General features: G+C 39.2%; 1 protein-coding gene across 1 annotated transcript in view; it reads right to left on the minus strand.

Moving 5' to 3' along the window:
- Window positions 1–21,257, minus strand: part of mlxip.L (MLX interacting protein L homeolog) — a 57,875-nt gene that overhangs the window by 13,709 nt on the left and 22,909 nt on the right. The window contains exons 2-10 of the mRNA XM_041567672.1: window positions 13,720–13,826; window positions 10,773–10,858; window positions 9,257–9,346; window positions 7,373–7,414; window positions 6,095–6,254; window positions 5,806–5,895; window positions 5,604–5,716; window positions 4,120–4,714; window positions 265–386 (exon numbers count right to left, since the gene is read on the minus strand). Coding sequence (XP_041423606.1) covers window positions 265–386; window positions 4,120–4,714; window positions 5,604–5,716; window positions 5,806–5,895; window positions 6,095–6,254; window positions 7,373–7,414; window positions 9,257–9,346; window positions 10,773–10,858; window positions 13,720–13,826 — 1,405 coding nt within the window. The remainder of the gene's footprint in view (window positions 1–264; window positions 387–4,119; window positions 4,715–5,603; window positions 5,717–5,805; window positions 5,896–6,094; window positions 6,255–7,372; window positions 7,415–9,256; window positions 9,347–10,772; window positions 10,859–13,719; window positions 13,827–21,257) is intronic.

Below are 21,257 nucleotides of genomic sequence, written 5' to 3' on the forward strand. Positions count from 1 at the left end.
AAAATATATAGTTCTTTACTATAAAAACATAACTTGAAACTGTGGCTGTCTGCTTTATTGTATTATATATAGTAAGCCAGGTCTCACTAACAGCCCATTTTAACTACAAATTTTCTACCTACCAAATGGAGTCTGCTTGATCGCCAGTATGATTAACACAAGACTCTACACACATTGGCAGTAGTAACTGAATAGCCCCTTCATGGTGAACATCTTCATGATATCTAGAGATTGCTAGGCAAACAGAACAGGAAAGTATCTTACTCCAGCGATTGCAGCAGGAGCAATAACGACGTTGGGTTGAGTAATTCTTGGAGCCAGCACAGTGTCGGTCTTAAGGGGTGCAGGTGACATTATCACAGCTTGAGTTTGTCCTTGGAAGGAAGCTAAAGGAGACATTCAGTTAAATTTTAATAGAAACACTTCATATGCTTTCAATGTTTAATAAAATTCCCATGTACAGACATTGTCTCCCTTACAGTCATGACATTTCTTAAAATAAGCCCTCCTTTCTGCACTCCATTCATACCTAGATGTAAGGAACACATATCAGCATACAAAAGACAGCTAAAGAACATTTGCCACTTCGTCATGTTTATTTTCACCTTACATGTCATTCCATAACAGCAGATGGCTCTTATTTTATAACGGACTTTAAAAGAGTTTAATGTACCTGCTGCTGGTATTTCATTTAAGATGGAGTCAGTGACCCCCATTTGAAAGCTAGAAAGAGTCAGAAGAAGGCAAATAATTCTATAACATACTAAGAGTTAACTTAAAGATGAACCACTCCTTTAAGTAAAATGGCTATGGCACTTAAAGCACGTATTGTAGCCCAACTACTTTGCATCCTATTAGAGATATACCACATTCATAATTTTTGGCAGGACACTGCCATTAAACCATACACATTCACATTTCAGCTAGGCTCTTTCGTCTTGAGTTCTTTAAAGCCTAGACTTTTCTCACATTCAGTGTCGGACTGGGGGTCCTGGGCCCACTGGGACTGCTACCTCAGGGGCCCCCACACAGTATCGGACTGGGACACCAGGGGCCCACCCAAAGACCTTATACCAGGGGCCCACTCTCAGTTCTATTATTCTTCCTCTCCTCACTCAACCTCTATTCTCCTAGTCTCTTTTCTTTACATACTATAATATATTAAACCATATATTTAGCTTTTTTGTTCTCATAGAAATTGATAATGACCATGAAATTGGCCAAATGGGCCCACGGGGAGTTTTCCTGGTATCCCGGTGGGCCAGTCCGACACTGCTCACATTTGATTTAGCTGAACACCTGATTTTACTGAGGTTTAGCCGAATCCCGAAAAATCATGGATTTTGTGCATTCCTAATTACCACTGACATCAAAGGGAAGGCACAAGGTATACTGTATGAACAATCATTCCTTAAAGGGGACCTGTCACCCAAACATAAACACCTGTTTAATAATAGTGCTTTTCAAATGAAACATGAAACCCAAATTCTTATTTTATTTAATTTTTTTTATCATAACATACCAGCTAGAAAGGTATCTGAAAATCTCATCTGTCAATCATGTATTGCCTGCCCTTCCTCTATGCCTCAAGCATGCCTCTTGCCATTCTGCACTTCCTAGACGTCACTGTGCTCCTCACATTCAGGGCCGGATTTACATAGTGGGCGCCCCTAGTCCCACTGCCATTCGTCGCCCCTGTCCCCTCCCCTTTCATCATCTGGACTGGAGCAATGGGGATTGGCGCTGAGCATTTTCCAGCTCAGCAAATGGGTGGAAAAGTCTGTAAGTTTTAATGGCAATAGCTCCACATGGTGGCGAGACTATTCTTGCTTTAAACATGTTGTAGTTAGCATTTACACCATTATTATTATTGTTAACACATATTTAAAAGGCACCAACATATTCTGTACATGGGTAAATATACAAGATTTCATACAAAAACAACCAATAAATAAAAGAGGGCCCTGCCCAAAAGAGCTTAGACTCTAAAAGGAGAAGTTCATCACCTGTCTATTTATGATGGAATCAATGTACTGTCCTAGACTGTTTAAGTTGCCTAGAAGTTTAGGCTTGCCTTTTGAATCAGCAGGACAATATCATAAAGAGAAATTGTCACACCTTTAGGAATCACTGTATCATATATATTATTTTTCAGAATTTTCTCATATCTATCTATCTAAATATATTTTTTTCAGAATCTTCTGAGATGGATACTGAACCAAATCCTAATTTGCATATGCAAATTAGTAGAGTACCAATGGGAAATGCAAACAAAATTTGCAGAAAAACAGTTGACACTTTCTATTGCCACATTGTCTAAAGTCACATGATTTTAACATTTGCAATTTAGGCAAGTCTCGAATCCAGGCCCGGGCTGCTGTAAGTTGCCATAGACAATCACTATTTATCAGGCTGTGTGTGGGGGGGGGGTGTATGGGCCTCTGTGTAATTAACACGCCAGGGCCTTTTTTGAATCTCTGTCCAGACCTCCCCGAACCAAATCAGGGATTCAATACATACCAATTCACCTTACCCACTCTAGGTAATGGTTAATGTATTTTGCATAATGGCACATGGGCCATTTTGACCACTGCTGTACTCAGGTGAAAAATAACAGTACAGGTATGGGATCTGTTATCCAGAATGCTCGGGACCTGGGGTTTTCTGGATAATGGATCTTTCTGTAATTTGGATCTTTATACCTTAAGTCTACTAGAAAATCACATAAATATTAAATAAACCCAATAGGTTGGTTCTGCTTCCAATAAGGATTAATTATATCTTAGTTTGGATCAAGTACAAGCTACTGTTTTATTATTATAGAGAAAAAGGAGGTGGTGTTTTCTCCACAATGTGTGCAATGGCGGGAATAAATATCATCCACCTGTCCACAATGCACACATGAGCATATTGTTGCTGCAATCTCCATATGTGCACAGTGATACGCAGATCCCATATATGCCTGTTACTACTACACACGGGTGGCTGAAGGCCAAATGTGACATTTGCCTTAGGGATAACCAAGTGTGTAGCACAAATTACCCCATGCAAGAACACAACGTTACACTGAAATTCATTTTGGAATTTGCTTTCAAAACAAAAAAAAAACAAAACAATTGATATAACATTTCACATTGTTTTTCAGTAAACACTGTGTTCTTCTTTAAGGCAATTATACACAGGGTGATTTCAGGCAGTGTCCATTGCATTTCTCTCCCACTATGCCCAAGTTTACCCTCTATGAAATTGCTTAACCAGGCAAAAGACAGCACTTCCATTGCAAGTGACAGGCCAAGTTGTCCGGCAAGGCAACGGCCAGGCTGTTGGGGAAAGAGGGCCGAATTATGGGTAGATAGCCAGGAGAGGCACCTGCCTAGCCCCCCACCCCCAATCTCCATATGTGCACAGTGATACGCAGATCCCATATATGCCTGTTACTACTACACACGGGTGGCTGAAGGCCAAATGTGACATTTGCCTTAGGGATAACCAAGTGTGTAGCACAAATTACCCCATGCAAGAACACAACGTTACACTGAAATTCATTTTGGAATTTGCTTTCAAAACAAAAAAAAAACAAAACAATTGATATAACATTTCACATTGTTTTTCAGTAAACACTGTGTTCTTCTTTAAGGCAATTATACACAGGGTGATTTCAGGCAGTGTCCATTGCATTTCTCTCCCACTATGCCCAAGTTTACCCTCTATGAAATTGCTTAACCAGGCAAAAGACAGCACTTCCATTGCAAGTGACAGGCCAAGTTGTCCGGCAAGGCAACGGCCAGGCTGTTGGGGAAAGAGGGCCGAATTATGGGTAGATAGCCAGGAGAGGCACCTGCCTAGCCCCCCACCCCCAACCGTTGCCTACTCCTAGTTCCAGCTGTTTGTTGTAGATCATAATATTAGTAGTAAAAACTGCTTAGATTATGCTTTGCAACTTCTGAAAGCAAGAGCATGAGTGTCATTACCATCTGTGTCTGTGAATGCAACAGTATGGTTAGTAAGACTCTCCTAATCTGCATAGAGAAGACTTCTTCTGCATACATGCAAAAGCATTTACTAATTCGTTAACAAAAATATTGCTTAACAATATACCTTTGGTGCCTAAACACTTACCAGGAGCAAAAACTAAAGATACAGTGTCTGGCTGAATAACAGGCACAATTTTTTGAGGCGTAGCTTTCTGCTTGGCTCCAGGTTTAGAGATAGCAATATATGTGTGGGGCTGGGTGGCAGTTTGTTGAGGAATCCCTGCAGGTTGTATTGAAATGTTACAAGGCACTTGCTGCTGTGTTGTGAGAATGAGGTTCTGGCTCTGGCTAAAGGTTGTTGCAGAAGGATTATGGGTAAGCGTTGGAGAGGCAGTATGTGTAATAACTGAGGTGTTGCAGAGTGGAAATTTATTCCCATCCTTGGTAATAAATGCAGGTAAAGAATCCAGAGAGGGCGCTGGAGGCACATTTGGCGAAGCAGCAGGAGTTTGGAAGAGCGGCACTGGAGGAGGAAACACTGGGACAAAACCATGCTGGCTGCTTATAGATGTCTCTGAATTAAACTTGACTGGCTCCTGAGAGGTTGAAAGGCTACCCACGCTGGCTGCTCTCTCTCTTCTCACTTCTCGCACTGGGACTATTGCCGGAGGACCAGGGGATGGGATTAACTCCTCATCTAAATTTACAGGTGCAAGAGTGCTTCTTGGTAGGGCAGAAGCCTGGAAAAAATACAATGCATTTGTCTGAATATTGTCACTACAGACTACTATAACAACAATATTAAGCAGAATAGCTGCCTACAGCTGATGAGCAGCGTTGCTGCCACATAACAGAGATGTAACAAAGCATGGCTTCAAGCCAGTCCATTGCTACTGGTAATGGCAGCTGTCCAAGGAGCTGAGAAATATTCCCTATGTATCAGGAGAGTTTATACTGGCTCACTATGCCTTAAATAGGCTATAAACTATAACGATATAGCTTCCTATGTGTACTGAACATTCTAACTGTGTTTATAATTTATTATAGGAGCTGCCATAAGCCATGCCTAACTTATCTGCTACCACTAAAGCAGCAGCCTATATTATTATAATATAATTGTGTATTTCCTTTCTTGCAGAAACATGGAACATACTGCCATGTGAAAGTTTAATATAAAATAGATGTTTGCATATACATTCAAGGGGGGTGGCAAGGTACAAAGCTATAAAAAGTCATTATTTGTTGCATACTATCTGAAACCATTAAGCTTAGGAATTACCCCGTTACATTTGCCCAGATGCTTTTTAGGGTAATTTTGTGGCTTGCACTATTCATTTTTATTATAAATGTAGCTGCTCTAGTTTAAAACCTTTAATTTATATTCTTTATGTGACATTTAGCTGGAAGACAGATGATGCAGAATATTCAGCAGTAACCATTACTCAAAAGCAACATTGTCAAAACATTACTTAACAGAAAAGATCTAAATGACCAAGGTTTCACTATTAAAAATCAATATTTCCCCTCCCCACTGCCCAATATTTGCTTAAGTCTATACAAATTCCTACGCTGGGTATTATACATGGAACAGACAGACAGACACAGATATTTTCTTAAAATGCTGCTTACCTGCGATACAGGGCTACAAGGACGTAAAGCTGCATCTGACAGTGGGACGGCAGAAACAGTAGAGGTGGAATTAAAAAAGCCTCCAGAAGGAAAACGAGTAGAAGAGAAAATATCTAGAAAGACAAATGATTGATTGTGTTGGTTGACATCTCAACAGAAATATTCTTTCAAATAAATGTAATTATGGGAATCCTACACTCACCGTGAAAGGATTCAAATGTATCCATAAGATCTAAGTTGGGTTGCAGTGGAAAAAGCTCTGGTTGGATCATATCTGCATTGCCAGCATGTGCTGTATTAAAAATAAATAAAAAAAGACAGGCAATTAAATAGTCAGTTTTACAAAATGGCTACACTCAGCATCTTTCTACTCCACTTGCGTAAATTCTCCTGTATATTAGAAATAAAGCCTGCAATGCTGAGGGTATGAAAACAACTGAAGATGGGATTATGTTCCTTACTAGATACGTGTATTTGTGTAGAACACATACCTGTCTCTTTTGGGTTGGGCTGATGTGAATAAATAGTAGAAAATAAAGTGTCACTGATTTCTGCCATAAGCATCTCCATATCGAGAAGAGGCTCCTCCTCCATCGGTACTGGGGTATCCCTGCCATCCACAGTGCTCTTCCACAGAACAATATCATCATCCTGTGGAACAATTATTAGATATATTTGAACTGTTACGAATGTTAGCTACAAGAATTGGAATTTTTAATACGAGCATCTGGCAGCGTGAAAGTGATAACAAAAGACTATTGAGCACAGCACAATGATATAATCAATCAATAGGGAAATCTGCCTGATGCAGAAGGTAAAAACTTTGCGATTATATCACATAGCTCACCCTGGCACAAAATGTCTGAGAGATATAGTCAAATATGGTGAATCATTTGAGTTGAGAGTTCCATTAGAGGCAGGGTCAGGTCAAATGTTTGCTCTTGCACGAGATGTGGGCGGATGGCACGCCTGACTGGTGCCAGACCAGCTTCTGTGACCTGTCCCATCCTGCAACAACCCACAACTGTGGTCAGCATGCCACAAGGATTTATATATGTACACTCACCTTGACCAGAGAGGTCAGAAATTGACTGGTTGGGGCATGGGTACACAAATCATTGTGCCACTATCGTGTTGTTCTTGACTTGGGTATGGGTTGACCCATGCATTACTAGTTACCACCACTGAATGTAAAAAAAACTAGTATGCTTGAGGTTTAAGGCTAAGGTTTCATAGAAGAGTACTGGAAACTGATACCCTATAAGCAGCAGTATGCTATAAGAATAAAGCTACCTGTAACATTGCCCTCTTTAGAGAGGTTTTGGATTTTGAACCCATAACTCAAGGCTATATTAAGCATTCTTCTTTGCAACAGTTCAGTATCTATGGCTTTTGTATACACATACAAGGTCCTTAGCTGAAATATGACTGTTGAAGTGTCAACCAGTCAAATGCAAGGCTACTGACGGCAATGATGCATCCTTATTCTAATCAATTATGTGTGATTAGTCTTAGATCAAACATAGAACCAAGCCTAAAGGGACTTGCACCCTGTGCAGACACAGTTGCCACAGTTACCCAGTTGCCCCCTTCCCAAGTACCCGATCCCCCCCACTCAGCACTCTTGCTGCCTAAATGGAAAAACATCTCACCTTAAATTCCTTATTCAATCACCAAGAGGGACAGCAAAACAATGAGAATAAGTACTTCTACCTGTTATTGACAATCTGCCACTAAGCAGTGATGTTTATAGGGATGAGGTTACTTACTTTAACCAAGCTGGAGAGATCCTCATCTTTGTGCTTCTGTAACTGTTGGAAAATCACAAACATTAATCAGAAATTATATTGAGGTAGGGTTGTGCAACATTAAAAAAACAAAGGATGGGTTGACAGAGTATCTGCAGGATATTACTAATGACAGCCTGGTAGGTTTATTGTAGCTGGTTGATCTAGACCAGTTGAACGACTGTTTAATCACTTGCATTTGTGACTTGGCAAGATGAGAAAAGTTTTCTTCTATGGAGCAAGGGACACAAGTATCTTGGATACTACTCATTTAACTGGTTCCTCAAAAAAAATTCCAATCTAACACACATTCTCCAAAGAAGCAGCACATGGAGTTTCAGCTAAATTAACTGTTCTGTGTAAAAATGAACCTAGGTAAACAGGCTGTACAAAATGTAAAAACAATGATAGTGATGAGTGAAATTTTTGAACATGTTTTCCCATGACAAAACACCCAAAGACTCCAATGTGTTAAAAGTTGTGCAGCTTAGAAAAAGTTTAAAAAAAAAACATTGACTTTTGCCATTTTGCGTTTTTTTTTGCAAAGTAAAACAAGACAGATTCACTGGTTTTCAATATAGTTAGTTAGCCAAAAATATAATCTAAAAAAGACTGGAGTGACCAGAAGTCTAATGCAATAGTTATAACACAACCTCCTTTGCAGCGTTCTCACCTGTTACCAGTCAGTAACAAATCAGTAAGCCAAGGAGGGCCATAAGGGACATAAGTGTTCAGTTAGTTTGCTTTGTTACATTGTACTCCCAGCTTCTGCTCGTTTAATGTACATTTCCCATATATAAACATTTCCTGATGTATATATATGGTATGAAATGAACATGCAGGTCATCTAATTCATGGCTGGAGACCCTCTGGATGTGTCTGACATTAGCTTTAGTGCCAGTGGAGCAATTTAACACAGTCACACAACTTGTAGGCAGTAGATACCGAGAATTTCTATACGGTTTCCCTTGAAGCAGATGTTTGCTTAGTGATTGCTAAACAATTTGAAAAGATAATTTTATTATTCTCCAGTTGACCTTCTGCATATAATCTTTCACTCACTTCACTAAACCATACCAGTGTCACTGCTCTGCAGTAATTTACAGCTTACTGTAAGACAATTATTGCCTCAAACAAATACGTATACTATGGGGGTGTATTTATTAACATTGGAGAAGAACATGACCGGTGATGCTGCCCTTAGCAACCAATCAGCCATTTGATTTGAACAGTCACCTACAAGTTAAGGTGGCCATATGCAGGCGGATTAAAGCTGCCGATATCGGTTCTTTAGACCGATTCCGCAGCTTATCTGCCCATGTATGGGGGCTTCCGACGGGTCTCCCCGATCAATATCTGGCCAAAAATCGTCCAGATATTGATCGGGCAGGTTTGAATTTTCCTGCTATTGAGGACCACATCAGCTAGTTGATGCAATCCTACAACCAGTTGGTGCCCATTGCCATTGTTATAATCTGATGGTTTGGCCTTGCCGTTGGTGGGCAAATCAGGAAAAGATCTCCTTGTTTGGCGACCTCTCCAAACTAGCTAATCTTATAGTATATGGTTGCCTTTAGAAAACAAAGGAAAGATCTGATTGATTGCTATGGGCAACATCAACTGTGATGTTCACCTCCAATGTTAATATATATGCCCCATGTATATACTTACTGACAAATCGCATTGTCCACATCCACTTTCCCCAAAAGCGCAATCAACTTATATCATGCAAAGCAAACTTTTCACACAATTTTCAGTACGTGGCCTGACAATCATTACAGAATCTGCCAAGGATATCAATTCATAAACGGGTGGATATCAAGTTTTTGACTAAAGAAATATACAATGGAGAGTAGTAGTAGTTACCCTCTTCTTAAAATATGTTCTCCACTTATGATATTCCCTGACCACAATTTCAATTCTTCTTTTCCAATATTTTCCATCAATGGCAATTGCCTGGGAAGAGTAAAAACAGTACATTACAAGGGATGAATTAAGGTGCTGCAATCAAGGCAAATGTGGTGCGTAACAAACAAACAGAAACCCATTACAGTTATGGGATCTATTATTCAGAATGCTTGGGATCTGGCGTTTACTGGATAAGGGATCTTTCTGTATTTTGAATCACTATACCTTAAAGCAGTGCTATCCAACTGGCCCTCACCCCTTGTGGCCCTGCACATTTAAAGGAGAAGGAAAGCTACAGAGGCATTTTATTGCCAATAGATTAGCTGCAATAGTGCAAGCTATAACACTATATTTATATTAATCAGCTCTAGAAGCTCTTTGCTTGTTTAGGATAGCAGCTGCCATATTGCTTGGTCTGCCTTAGTCTCTCCCTGCTCACTTATAGCTCTGGGCTCAGATTACAGCAGAGAAGGAATGGTTGGGGAAGAGGAGCAAACTGAAGTTTAAACTGAAAACAGGAAGTCTGATACAGAAGTCCATGTGTACACAATAGAAATGCTGTGTTTCTTTTGACAGAGGACTCAGAGCAGCATTACTTTAAGGGTTTACTTGTATATTTAGGTGGACCTTTCTTATAAGGCTTACTTAATTTTAACCTTTCCTTCTCCTTTAAGTCTGGATGCTGTGACTGCTTACCATGTTTAAGCTAAAAGGAACAGTAACACCAAAAATGAAAGTGTTTTAAATAATGTACAGTTGTGCTGCACTGGTAAACTGGTGTCGTTGCTTTGGAAACTCTTCTATAGTTTATATAAACAAGCTGCAGTGTAGCCAGAGGGCAGCCATTTACGCTGGAAAAAGGAGAAAAGGCACAGGATACAAAGCAGATAACAGATAAGCTCTACAATATACAAAGGTGTTTTTATCTGTTTTTTGCTACGTAACCTGTTCATGTTCTATTTTTTCCCCCAGCTTGAATGGCTGCTCCCATGTATAGTAGTATTCCTAAAGCAAATACCCAACTTTCATCAGTGCAGGTTAACACTAAATTATATTTTAATTACTTTGATACACTTTCAGTTTTTGGTGTTCCTTTAAGTCTGCTTAAAAAACATATAAAATTAAATAAACCCAAAAGGTTCGTTTGCTACCGATATGGATTTATGGATTATGATTTATAATCATCAATTAAAAAGTCCTGTATTATCAATTCAGGGAAAAAGTAAACCAGTTTTTAAAATTAGAAATATTTGCTTAAAATAGTCTCTATGGGACCTCGCCTCAATTCAGAGATTTCTGGATAACAAGTTTCTGTATAAGGGAACCCAAACCTACATATGGTAATGCAGTAAAATGAGCAGAGGTTTTCACTGGTCCAGTAACCCCCAGCAACTGATCAGCACTTGTAACAACTTGGATGGCTGCTTATTACAAGGCACTCATTGTTCTAGATAGCAATCAAAAGATTATATACCTCAGGCCTTCTTTGCTCTTCAAAATCTACTGATGCGTCCAGTGGGGTTACAAAGTTGCACACAGGATTCTTCAGTTTTTCTATATCTGCAGGCAAGAAATGAATGCTGATTACAGTTTGGGCAATTGCAATGAAATACAGTATACATATTTCTATTTGTGACAACATTTATCGGGAAAAAAAAGCAATGTTGCATAACCCTGCATGGTAGATTCTCCCAATATTCAGTTTCCTCTGCCCTTTCCCTAGATCTCCACCTCATTTATTCTCTGCAGCCTAGGTCTACCCTTCTTTCCCATATACCAATTTAATTCTGTTGCCCCTGTGAACTAGGTCTTTCCTTCTTCCCCAAACCTCTTCTTCATCATCTTCTTTATCTTGCCTGCTTACTAGTTCTTTCTTCTCGGTTTCTCATCTTCTCTGTCTCCCCTGCTCCAGGTTTTTCTACATCAGGTATCCCCAACTTGCCAGTGAGCCACATTCAAATGTAAATAAAAGAGTTGGGGAGCAATGCCAGTATAAAAAAAAGCTCATCAACTAGCTATTTGGTAGCGCCATGTGGACTGGTGCAGAAAGCACAGTTTGGTAGTGCACATGGTCTCTGTGCTCTGAAAACTTGCCTACAAGCCAGGAATTCAAAAATGGGTGCCTGCTTTGTGACCCCTTGGAGCAACATCAAATGGGTCATTGAGCAACATGTTGCTCAACAATCACTGGTTGGGGATTCCTGTTCTACATGGTACTCTTCCTCACCTATGGTCTGCTCAGCTGACTAGCCCTGTGCTTTTTCCTGTATCACCTCTTCATTCTCCCCTGCTCATAACTTATCTTTCTTCTTTGTCCCTTTTCTGCATCTCTTCCTTATGTCAATTGTCCTGGTGACTAGACCTCTCCTTCTCCGTGGCTAGGGCTAGATTGGGCCAAAATCCAAAGGCAGATTTCAGTCCCTCACAATTGGCATAGTCCTCTTCTCTGTTCGAGTCAGGAAGCTTTGCGTCAGCTCCGGAGGGAACACACTCTGCAGATTTCTGTTTGGAACACAAGGGCTTGTGTTTCTTTGGCAAAATCAGGAAAGCGTGTTTGCGTCAGAGGTGAACAGAAAAGAGGACTCTGCTGGCAGTGAGGGGCTGAAATAGGCCTGCAGCTTTCAGCAGGCTGATTTCAGCCCTAAGCGGAAGGCAAGATCCCAAGGTTCTGCAGTTCACTCCCTTTGCCGGTATATGACCTGTTCTCCCTCAGATCGACCAAAATGCAAACAACCTTTTCTTCAATTGAAGATATACCAGCGCTAAAAGCTCAGGGTAGACACAAGAAGGAAATGCAAACACAATATAGTGTAGTAGTTTTTGAATCGAATGAAATATATAACCCTTTGTGCGATAGTTAAACGATGTGGTTTTGGGGTCTTCCACCAAGGGGTCAAAAGGCCATTCTTCCGTGCTTTTTATAGATAATGTGGCCACCTCCTGTGTGGGGCAGTGGGTACTTACAGACGTTTATAATTATCACCAGCATGTAATAAAATCCCTTGTCCTATTCTTGGTAAGTATGTGGGGCAATGGGTACTTACAAACGTTTATAATTATCACCAGCATGTAATAAAATCCTTTGTCCCAATCTTGGTAAGCTCCAGGTTTCTAAAAAGCATATGCTAAAATCGTGTAAAAACTTCTTTAATAAATTAAAAAGATAAAAACATAGATTGCACTCACATGTGTGTGCTTAATATAAGCATAAAAAGCAGTTTGCATTGGGGTTCTCAAGTCCTGCGGTCCATTGTAAGATGTTACAATTTGCCTGGCGTTTGTTGGTGAGACACACTGATCCTGGTCCCCCTCTGATGACGTCACTGCTCAGCCGACGCGTTTCGTCTATTGCGACTTTCTCAAGGCTTGGGAAAGTCGCAATAGACGAAACGCGTCGGCTGAGCAGATTGTAACATCTTACAATGGACCGCAGGACTTGAGAACCCCAATGCAAACTGCTTTTTATGCTTATATTAAGCACACACATGTGAGTGCAATCTATGTTTTTATCTTTTTAATTTATTAAAGAAGTTTTTACACGATTTTAGCATATGCTTTTTAGAAACCTGGAGCTTACCAAGATTGGGACAAAGGATTTTATTACATGCTGGTGATAATTATAAACGTTTGTAAGTACCCATTGCCCCACATACTTACCAAGAATAGGACAAGGGATTTTATTACATGCTGGTGATAATTATAAACATCTGTAAGTACCCACTGCCCCACACAGGAGGTGGCCACATTATCTATAAAAAGCACGGAAGAATGGCCTTTTGACCCCTTGGTGGAAGACCCCAAAACCACATCGTTTAACTATCGCACAAAGGGTTATATATCTCATTCGATTCAAAACTACTACACTATATTGTGATTTCAGCCCTGTCTGTCCCTAGCCTATATGAACTTCCTATTATCGCTGATCCTTGAAAAAATGTCTTTGTTGTTGGATGGTGGCTGCTGTAGGGACACAGGTTCACAGGCCACTTCATTAGCGAATACAAACAAACAAAATCTATAAATATATTTAGTTACAAATATCATGCATATCTAGAGTGGAAACATATTTTGAAGCCTACGTGTACATTACAAATAAACATATATTTGGTTATTTTGTAGCCCTGTTCCTTTAAAGCTGATATACAGAAATTCAGAGGACAGCACTGTAATAAAATACTGTGACCCCGTGGCTTCACATAACAGCTGTCAGTGACTAGCGCTTGTTATTTATATAAGCTTTCATTCACTAACAGCTTTAAACAGTACAAAAAGCACTTAAAATAACTAGCGAAACATCTGGCAGATTAAGCTACTGGCTCCCTGCATAAAATACCTAGAGATAAATACTAAAATGAAACCTATGTGATGTAATGTGATTTAATGTATATAATTAGTGCAACATTGATCCAAATAAAACTTACATTGCAAATACCAGGCACGCCAAATAGCATTATTTAGACGGATTTTATCCCTCCACTGAAGCTTCAGGCCCTTGAAGTTTTTCCATTTGGGGGACACCAGTTTACCACTAAGAGACAAAATATTAGGTTACTGATATATATATCTGAAGGTCATTCAGAAAGTCATAGCCTGCCTTCTTGCAGAAGAAAAAAAATTAACCATTCAACCACCAAGAGTTGCACATTGTTAAACAGCAAGAAATGTTCTATTGCTTTATTGGTTAAGGTATTTTTACACCAAACAGATAATGGCTTAGCCATTTTGCTAGAAAAGAGTAAATTATTTCCACAGGAGAAAAACACAGAGAAGAGCACTTAATGTGTCATATATTCTATGTTGCTTCAACTTAAAGGGATAATTAATAACTAAACAAAATTCCATGTAACTGCCCATCATACAGTAATTAAAAATATGCAATGATTTTAAAGTTATATGTAAATGCAATTGCAAGTACCGGTATGGGACCTGTTATCCAGAATGTTTGTGACCTGGTATTGGATAATGGATCTTTCCGTAAGTTGGATCTTCATTCCTTAAGTCTACTAAAAAATCACGTAAACATTAAATAAACCCAATAGGCTGGTTTTGTTTCCAATAAGGATTAATTATATCTTAGTTTGGATCAAATACAAGGCACTATTTTATTACTACAGAGAACAAAAAGGGTATTGGGGAGCACCACCCATTAAACACAGGGGGTGGTGTGCAGGGTCAAATAGTTAATATACAACAGCAGAGAGAAATGAAAGAGCTGACCCATCCAACTGCACCCTCCCATCCATTAGCTCCAAAGCTCGTATGAAGTGATGAGTAAAACTTAACCTTTAATATGTCATTAAAACCAAAGTCTAGTATGCAACATTAAAATTTAAAGAGTTAGGTACAGGAGGCTGATTGACCAGGCAATTGGTGGGTTTAGGAGGTAATGTGCTATTACACTTATATATCTAAGAAGTTACTGCTAGTCAATGGTAATTAAATAGCACATTCAAATTGTCACCATAATAAATGTGAACGTCAATGAGGTCCGCTAAAGGATACCCCTCACAGTGCCAACCCCTTCTCCCACTTTGGGATCCCACCCATATAGTGTGAGGTTGAACAACTTAAACTAGTAGGTAGCAATGACCCGAAGCCATAGTTAAACGACGCACAAGTCAGTTCTCCTCATTGTCTATTAATCTTCTGCTATATTGTTATAGAAGTCAGAACCAGAATAACAGCTAGCATAACACTGATTTCAATAGCAAATACATCTTAATGAATGTATATTAGAAAGTTTTGGGTGGAGATGCCTTTTAAGACAGAGAAAGTGAATGCATTTTGGGTAGAGATGCACCGAATCCAGGATTCAGTTCGGGATTCGGCTTTTTTAAGCAGGATTCAGATTCGGCTGAATCCTTCTGAACCATTTTTTTTCTTATGTGAACAAAACAGGCCTAAGCAAGGAATAAACAAGCTGCATTAAATTAAGCCAGGGATGGTTTAGCCCTCTTGCACATGGGACAGTCTGTTCCAGTATTAGCTGAAAGGACTGGAATAGAATCAGACAAGCAGAATTCCATAGCAGGACTTCATTGACACGCAGTGCAGCTGTATTTATGCATTTAAAACACACACAACTTGATCAGCATCAATAAAGAGATATCCTATTTCATTTATTTTCCTTTCTTTTAGCAACCTAGTTCCATTACGCTGTGTTTTGTTTGACCCAGTCATGCCTTGCAGATCGTGCACTTGCAACTAGGTCATTCCTGCTGCCTTCTTCCAATGCAGTATAATACAACATGAAGGCTATGAAAGATAATATAATGAATATGAGTAACATAGGTGCAAGTGTTATGGTGGGAAGTCTTGCAGTTTTTGCAGGAACGTGTTGGCATGGGCACTTAAGAAGTCGAATACCGATAACATCCTATTTTGCCAAAAGAGTGGAATCTAGGAAAGATGCCCACAACCTGGGTTTCAGGGCCCAGTGAAAACAGTAAGCGGAGGGTTAGGTTTAACTAGTTGTGGGCAGGAAAGACTACAGCAGTGAGACACTGAGATAATAAGGCCAGACAAATAGTGTGGGCAGTTTGGCACCCAAACGAGTAGGTAGAGAGTGGTTACTACCCTGGCAGACATGTTTTCACAGCTAGCACAGAGCAATTTGAGAAAGGCCTAGATGTACCTACCAGTTGGTAAGCAGTACTTGGATATTACTTTTACTAAGTGGTGAGCAGTACCTCAGGGTATTAGTTTTTATGTATTTAGTAAAAGTAGTATTTGATTGTGAAATGACAATATTTATGAAGGGACATAAAGGCCAACTAAAGGACAGGCTAGAAAAAATTACTGAGGCAGTTAGTGTGAATAGGCGTGAAAAGAAGTGAATGGAAATGTAAAGAGTCAGATATAGGAAAAAGATATGTGGAATGATAAAAGTAGCAGAGAAGACATTGATTATTTAATAAGTGTTAACAAGTGATATAATAATATTTCTCTGGATTAATTCTAAAACAATTCAATAAACTTTATTGTCAATATACTTATTACAGTGTATTAAAATTTTGTTGCACCTAAGCTCCCCCAAGGTGCAGAATAATAAAAACAATATATACTTAAAAGACAACTCAATAAATACATAGAAGGAAAGAACCTAGCCTGGTTAGGGTGAGACGGGCTAAAAGGAGCCAAAAAGGCCTTCACATGCAAAACATGCAACATAATGCCTTCTGAAAAACAGAAGATATTTACTTGCCTCGTGCCATATACACAGAACTGCCTTAATAACAAAAAGCAGAGTTTAACTCTCACATAAGGCATTATGGGTGGAGACATGTAAATCACTTCTTTATGTCCATTTGGCCAACTATGCATCCAGAACCACTGGTTTTATAGCACAGATACAGCCTAATAGTTCAGAGCCATATTTCCAAACTAGCAGACAACCTGTTTCAATCTTGTTAGATCTCATCAGTGGAAGATATTGGAACATGGCTTCTGAGTGGGTAGGACTTGTGGAGCCGCGAAGCAAAGAACCAAGCCTGGTTAGGGTCAGACATCCTCAGTGGAAAGAAAGAGTACCTGGTCATTTTGAGACAAGATGACCTCTTTCTCTGATTCTCTACCGTCAACCTCAAAACGCGCAAAGAAATCATTCAGTTTATTCTGTAAAGCAGGATCATTACTGCATACCTGCTGTGTTGGTTTGTTGCCCATAACAGACTGAATGCCTTGCCACATACGCTGTGTACCTTTTGAAACCGTACATATGCTCGCTTAGCTTCATTTTTAGCCCATGATAGGTTAGCTCTAGCCATCACATACACCTCTCTATCCTTTGATTTAAAAGCAGTATCTCTAACAATAACACCTACATTGGTAATGAGCAAGGATCTCTTCCCCTCCACATAATAGTATAGTAGCATGTGTAAAAGGAAAAAAAATATGTTCTTCAATTATAACTCAATAGCTCAGGCTTTATGGGCCACCTGCCATAGGGGCAAATTTACTAAAGGGTGAAGTGGCTAACGCTAGCGAAAATTAGCCAGCATGACGTCATTGTTACTTTGCCGATTTACTAACGGGTGCTGGCGTAAATTCGCTAGCGAAGTGGACCTACTCTAGTGCTATTTCGCACCCTTACGCCAGGCGAAGTTGCAATATGGTGAAGGGACGTAACTACGATAATTCACTAACTTACGGATTTTCGTGAATGTTACCTCTTGCGTCAGACTTTACTTCACCACTTCAGACCAGGCGAAGTGCAATAGAGTAGATAGGGATGGTTCAAAAAAGTTAAAAAAAACCCGCTGGCGTCTTTAACTTTTTATAGGTGATAGGCTGAAAAAGAGTGACATTTTTTCCCCCCCTACATTTGATAACATATGGCACCTAAGCTATACTGCGGGCACATGTGTAGGGCATTAGAATACATTTATTAATGTTCCCTGGCCTTGTATAGAGTAATGTGTTTTCTGCTGCATATATGGCCATTGTACTTTAACTGCACGCCGTATGCAAATTTCCGATCGCTAGTGCAACTTTGAACCGCTGATCGTAACAACACTAGCGCAACTTCGCAAATGATCGGTAACTTGTGCGCAACTTCGGATCTTCGTGGATTTGCGCAGCCCTGGCAAATCTACACCTGGCGAAGTGCAGCGAAGCCAACGCTGACGCAACTTCGGAGGTAAGTAAATTTGTCCCATTGAATCTACAGTGCTGGCAAATACCAGTGTGTTGTTTCTGTGTTTTTCTTTTGACTTAGGATATGTCACATGCTTACTAGCAAAAGAGCCCACCACATTAAGGGTTAAAGGAACATGATTATTTTCATTACTTATCAATACAAACGGTTTCATGGACAAATGAAACCTATTTTGATTAAACTATATCTTTCATGCTGCAGCTGTATTAACATTCATGGTGTCTGCAGTTATACTTGGAGCATTACAGAGGTTCGTGCTTGCTGCTGGCCGACGGCATGATGCTATACCATATGCACTAATGAACCACGCAGGGAGATGCCTCAGATGCAGTGATGTGTTCGGCAGAGTCCCTGACTGCATTTCAAACTTGCTAAATGGCTGAGGAACCTGTATTGCCTTCTGGCTGTTATTCGCCTACTGTCAGCAGCTTCTAAGCCTCAGGCAGTTAGAGAGAACATATTTTTATTAACTAGAACTAAGTAATGCATTTCTGACCTGTCAGCAAACTTCAGATAGCAGTGTGATGTAAAGCAGTCATCATTTTATATTCACTTTCTGTGGTGTGCCTCTTAGCTATTCCCCAGTTATATCAGCTTTGCATTCTTGGGAAGGCTTATTAAATTGTATGAACAAGCAGACTAAAGCTGGCCATAGATGTTCAGTTTTTATCCCTTGTACAACCAACGTTCGAATATAAATTGTTTTCTTCAATGCCATTCAGATTTAAATTGTAGAAATAAATGGGTTATTCAGCTTCCAAGCACATTTTTCAGTTCAGTTTTTAGATTGTTCACCAGAAATAAAAACTTCTTTCATTGCATCTTTTATTTTTTAAGTTTAAAGGAACAGTAACACCAAAAAATAAAGTGTTCTAAAGTAATTAACATATAATATACTGTCAGCATGCACTGGTAAAAACCGTGTGTTTGCTTCAGAAATGACAACTATAGTTATATAAATAAGATGCTAGCTGCTGGAAAAAAAGGAGTAAAGGCACAGGTTACATAGCACATAACAGATAAGCCCTGTCCAATACAATGGTGTTTTATTTTTATCTGCTATGTAACCTGTACCCTTTTTCCTTATTTTCACCATTGTATTGGACAGGGCTTATCTGTCCACAATCCGAAAATTGTACAAAACTTTGTTTTCTACGATTATAACTGCATATCTATGACCAGCTTTATTAAGTATGCTTCTAAAACTCTATAAATATCTAAAACTATGTAAAGACTGGAGCTGGTATGGAGAAAAGAAAGCTTGCAGTACCCTGTATTAATCTATGCACAATTAGAATGTACATTAAATGGTCTTTTAGGGGCAAAAAACATTACATTCGGGTGCTTTCAGCAGTACAGTGTATAAGCTTTATCTCTTCTGCCTATCCCACATCTATCCCACAATGTTGACTCTCTTGTCTGTGTGCAGAAATACATATTTTAAACTATGTGTGTGTAGACACAGTACAGGATCTACTTTTATTTTCATTTTATCCTGGGGCAACTATGAGCATACATAAATCATGTGCCTTATAAGTAGTAACTTATGATTTAGGTTTACAAATCTCATGGACTGCGGACATACTGTATAACAGATAAACGACATGTGAGATTTTGTAGGATGGTGTCAGATTGGCAGATTGCATCATCATCAACATCATTTATTCATACAGCGCCAGCATGCTTTACAATAATTTATACCGAACAATCTTACAATATTTTAACGAACACCGGTTACAGAAAAATCACACCCAAGTTGGATGTAGTTATGCAGGTCATACTATAATGGGACTGCTATAAAAATCTAATGTAGAAACTACATGGAAGATTTGCCATATAACATGAAACACAGGCCCAGATTAGTGGGAAGGCCACAAAGGCCGGGCCAACGGCCACAAAAACCTGGGGGCTCAAGATAGGGAAAGAAAATCTTTTGGGGAAAAAATAAATAAATTATATATATATATATATATATATATATATATATATATATATATATATATATATATATATATGTGTGTGTGTAATCAAAACACACTATGACATTACAGTGGGGAGGATCACATTTTATAGCATCCCACAAAATCTTGTGCTATTGTGTACTGTTGCATGACAACCGCAACAAATCTCCCCATATAGTTTAGCTCTTAATCTTTAGGTATAGCCAGTCATTTTCAAATTCTTACCAAATGGGATACTCTGGCGTGGTCAGTGGATTAACTACAGAAGCAGAGCCTGTGGCTGCAGGGGGCTCCAGAGGTATAGGGGCCCGATGAAGCCCCAATTCACAGTTTTAATCAATATTGGTAAGTCAACCTGTAGACATGCAGTGTTTCTAACTAGACTGATGGGCCCCAGTGAGCTAAGTTTTGGGCCAGGCATAAACATATCAGCAGTAGTGTGCCAGAGAAAGATAAGTACTAAGAGAGAGCAGGCCTATAGAGGCAATCAGCCAACACAATGCTGGCTGTCTTAAGAAAGGTCAGTGAAAAGCAAAATGGATAGCATAAAGTTGCAGACTGTGGAAGTACATCCTATGTCTTTCTGGATTAGTACAAATCAGATGACAGTAACAGTCATTGGGCCTTTCACTATAAATAGAAGTTCAGGCAACATATTGCCCAATAATGCAGATACACACCCAGCTATTAATGTTGTGCATTCTCTTGCAATGCTGGGAAAATGCAGTGTCAAAAATAGATACAGTTACGGATACAGTTAAGGGTGGTATAAGAGAATATGACTTTAAATTTATAGTGTAGATAGGCGGGGGAAATGACAGTTTTTTTTGTCCCAAGTGCTTCCAAATGATAGCTATTGGAAGGTTTTTTGTTTTTTTTTGAAGGGTTGAGTTTTAATTGTTTTTTCACCTCCTGTCAATGGTAGCATGCTTTTATTACAGATGTTACTTGGCAGGTAGCTGGTTGAAGGGTACATACATTGTATATTATAGCCAAGCTGTTGTAGCGGAGCTATCTGTACCCCTGAGCAATCTGTTGGTAAACCCTATACATGCAATAAAACCAATACATGTATGGGATATTGTATCTGGAAACCAATTATCTAGAAAGCTTTGAATTACAGTATGGCAAATATAGTGTCCTATTTAAGTAAATTTAATTTAAAGAATTTTCTTGTTTTCGAGTCTGTAATAATAAAACCGTACCTTGTATTTGATCATTACTGAATGAATCTATATTGTTGGCAAAACAAACTAGGTTTATTTAATTTTTAATGATTTTAGCAGAGTTAAGATACGGCGATTCTAATTACTGAAAGATCCCTTATTTGGAAAACTCTAGG

This window comes from Xenopus laevis, chromosome 1L (assembly GCF_017654675.1).
Source record: "Xenopus laevis strain J_2021 chromosome 1L, Xenopus_laevis_v10.1, whole genome shotgun sequence".
Taxonomy (NCBI): Eukaryota; Metazoa; Chordata; class Amphibia; order Anura; family Pipidae; genus Xenopus; species Xenopus laevis.